The sequence below is a fragment of the Sapajus apella genome, unplaced genomic scaffold, assembly GCF_009761245.1.
Source record: "Sapajus apella isolate SASKATOON/1434 unplaced genomic scaffold, GSC_monkey_1.0 scaffold7948, whole genome shotgun sequence".
Classification (NCBI taxonomy): domain Eukaryota; kingdom Metazoa; phylum Chordata; class Mammalia; order Primates; family Cebidae; genus Sapajus; species Sapajus apella.
The window spans coordinates 1-3,052 of NW_022444869.1; the positions used below are offsets into that span (position 1 = coordinate 1).

The 3,052-nt window shown below is 47.7% G+C and overlaps 1 protein-coding gene across 1 annotated transcript; it reads right to left on the bottom strand.

The window, feature by feature from the left end:
- Window positions 1–277: 277 nt before the first annotated feature.
- Window positions 278–3,038, bottom strand: LOC116548200 (putative ubiquitin carboxyl-terminal hydrolase 41; the record flags this gene model as incomplete). The annotated part of the gene is made up of 2 exons (XM_032273784.1): window positions 2,864–3,038; window positions 278–415 (listed from the first exon to the last, which is right to left on the bottom strand). Coding segments are annotated over exons 1-2 (261 nt in total), but the record flags the coding sequence as incomplete, so codon positions are not given.
- Window positions 3,039–3,052: the final 14 nt, after the last annotated feature.

A 3,052-nucleotide genomic window follows, 5' to 3' on the forward strand; every position in this document is an offset into this window, starting at 1 on the left:
TTTCTAACTCTGCTTGCTCTCTAGACATTTCCCACAAAGCATGAAGCTGCAGGGCACGAGCCTAGAGCACCAAAACCTTAGAAGTGGAGGGAAGTGAACAGAGGTGCAAACCACATGGGGACTCCAGGCCGAAAAAGTCTTGAACCCTCATAAAAGGCCCTACACCCAGACAGCGGGTCCACAATGTTGATCTCAGAGATCCACGCAGCCCAGTGCCGAGCATTTGTTAGAGGTGGCCCATCCTGGGCAGGAGGCGATTGTGGATGACGTTCCTCACCGAGCAAATATTGGAGTCATTGAAGCAGAAGCAGAACCATTTTCCGTCCACAGCATTCCGGATGTAGGCACAGTAATGACCGGAGTCCGCCATTCCCACGTGCGCAACCACAGCGAAGAGCTCATACTGCCCTCCAGGCTGGAAAGAGACGGGCACGAGACACTTCACCCACCACACAAACACGACGGCACCACACCTTCATACCTGCCCACCCTAGGCCTGTCTACGGGACTTCAGAATACTAGACAACAGTCCCGCCCCATGGACGGTGGGCACCTTCCAGGAGGGGCTTTCCTGAGTGCGGATCCTGAACTGCAAAGGCTCAGCAGCTTGGCAGAGCAGAGCACACAAGAGACAGAAGGCGGGAGGTCATGAGACAGCCCACAAAGCCAGGCAAGATTAGAACCACCCCCGGGGAGGGGTGGGTGTCATCAGAACACAGTTCTGTTTCTCCACAAGCCCGGGAGTGTCCATAACCTGAGCCACCATACATAGCCAAAAAAGTCTTTGTAGGGGGAGGGGAGACAGAGGGCAAGGGCGTCACACGCAAAGCTGAGTCACCCACAGTGCAGGTTCCAGTTATCCCGTTTCCATGTGCGGACCTTGTGCGGGACTTTGTAAAATGCAATATCTGTACCTGAATATTAGTTTACAAGAAATAAAAGGGTTAGAGGAACACGTTGAATGACACCAGCCGGGCAGTTCTAGCATATTTAAAAAGTCTTCAACCAAGTCAACAGCAAGGAAAAGAAAAGCAACAGAAATCTAAAGGAAACTTAATCAAGAAAGGAAAGAAACTTAACCAAATGCAAGTGTAGGCATTGTTTGGATCTAGATTCAAACAAACCACATGGATTGTAGAATAGTCAGGACATCTGCACGTTGACCAGATATTTGATGCTATCAAGGGATTACCAGATGGACTTGATCATGTTTTGAGTGTTTATTTTTAAGGGACGCATAATGAAGTGTTTACAAATAAAGTGCGTTGGTGTCTGGGATTTGCTTCCAAAAAATCCAGTACGGGGTTGGATGAAGAAAGAGGGTCGTTTATAGGAAGAGCAAGACCTGCCATGAGTTTTGTCATGGTCACAGCTGGGATGCACTGTCTAATTCTTCTCTAGACACTCTGGTATATATTTGCAATGTTCCATAACAAAGCCTTTGTTGTTGCAAAGACAGAGTCTTGCTCTGTTGTCCAGCTGGGCTCAAACTGCTGGACACACGCAAGCCTCGTGACCTCGCAAAGAGCTGGGATTACAGGCGTGACGCACCGCACCCAGCCAATAAAGTCTTCTTAAAGAGAAAAACAATTTTAAATATACTTCATCAGGCAGAATGTGCAGGTAGAAATATAAAGAACTAGAATGAAAGAAAAAGAGAATCCCGTGAAATGTATATGGCCTAAGTGGATAAAGACACCATGTTATAAGAGGAGCATTTTCTAAATGCCCTGGTTCTAGAGCATAAAGAGCCAAACACACCAAAAAAGCAGAGGAGACCCTCCTAAAATAGACCCGCACGTCTGGGGATACAAAATCTGCTGTGTAGCACTTCAAATCTATGGAGAAAAGATATTTGTATTTTTTCTTGTTTTGTTTGCAGTGACAGGATTTTGTGCTGTCGCCCAGGCTGGAGTACAGTGATAGGTCGCCACCCACTGCAGCCTCAAACTCCTGGGCTCAAGTGATCCTCCCACCTCGGCCTCCCAAGTAGCTGGGACTACAGGTGTGTGCTACCAAACCCAGCTAATTTTTTTTTTTTGAGATGGAGTCTTGTTCTGTAGCCCAGGCTGGAGTGCAGTGGTGCGATCTCGGCTCACTGCAACCTCTGCCTCCCAGGTCCCAGTTCAAGCAATTCTCTTACTTCAGCCTCCCAAGTAGCTGGGATTACAGGTATGAGCCACGATGCCCAGCTAATTTTTGTATTTTTTGGTAGAGATGGAGTTTCACCATGTTGACCAGTCTGGTCCTGAACTCCTGATCTTGTGATCTATCTGCCTCAGTCTCCCAAAGTGCTAGGATTACCAGCCAGCTAATTTTTTTTTTTTTTTTTTTTTTTTAGAGATGGAGTCTCACTATGTTGCCCAGGCAGGTCTCGAACTCCTGGGCTCAAGTGATCCTCCTGCCTCAGCCTTTCCAGGTGCCACATCGCCTGGCCTGGTGACACTTTTTTTTTTTTCTCTGAATCTCTCAATAAGTTATTGACTCAGGACAAGTGAATTAAACTTTACTCTGATTAAGTGTGGTCCAGTCACCTGGCTACTTTGTGATTATCCTCAAAGTGGGCACAAGCCATTTGAGTAAGAAAGTTTGGTTGGTACTAAGAACCCACAGTGACATGTTTGCCTATGCATTTCTATGTATTCCACGTTATTTCCAAAGAAGCCGACTGAATTCGGGATTCCGTCCCTCAGTGCTGTGAGGCATATGAACACAAATCCAGTATTTAGAAAGAAGAAAGTCTTTCAGGCTGGGCAGTCACTGAGGAATGGGTGGCTTCCGGCAGACTGGGGATGAGGGAAGGGAAAACAGGAAAAACGCAGCATCTGGGGAGAGGCAGGATGGCAGAGTCAGAACATCCCACCTGCTCCTCAGCGTCACGGATCTCTCCCTGCATTGGAAGCACGTGGCTGAAATCCAGGCTCTGGGGGAAGTACAGGGAGTGGCAGACCTTTCTCGTCTGTGAATTCCTGATGGAGAATCGCATGAGGTGGATGGTCAGGGTCTGGGGCAAATGGGTCAGCTTCAAGACCTGAAAAAGCAAAATCACTCT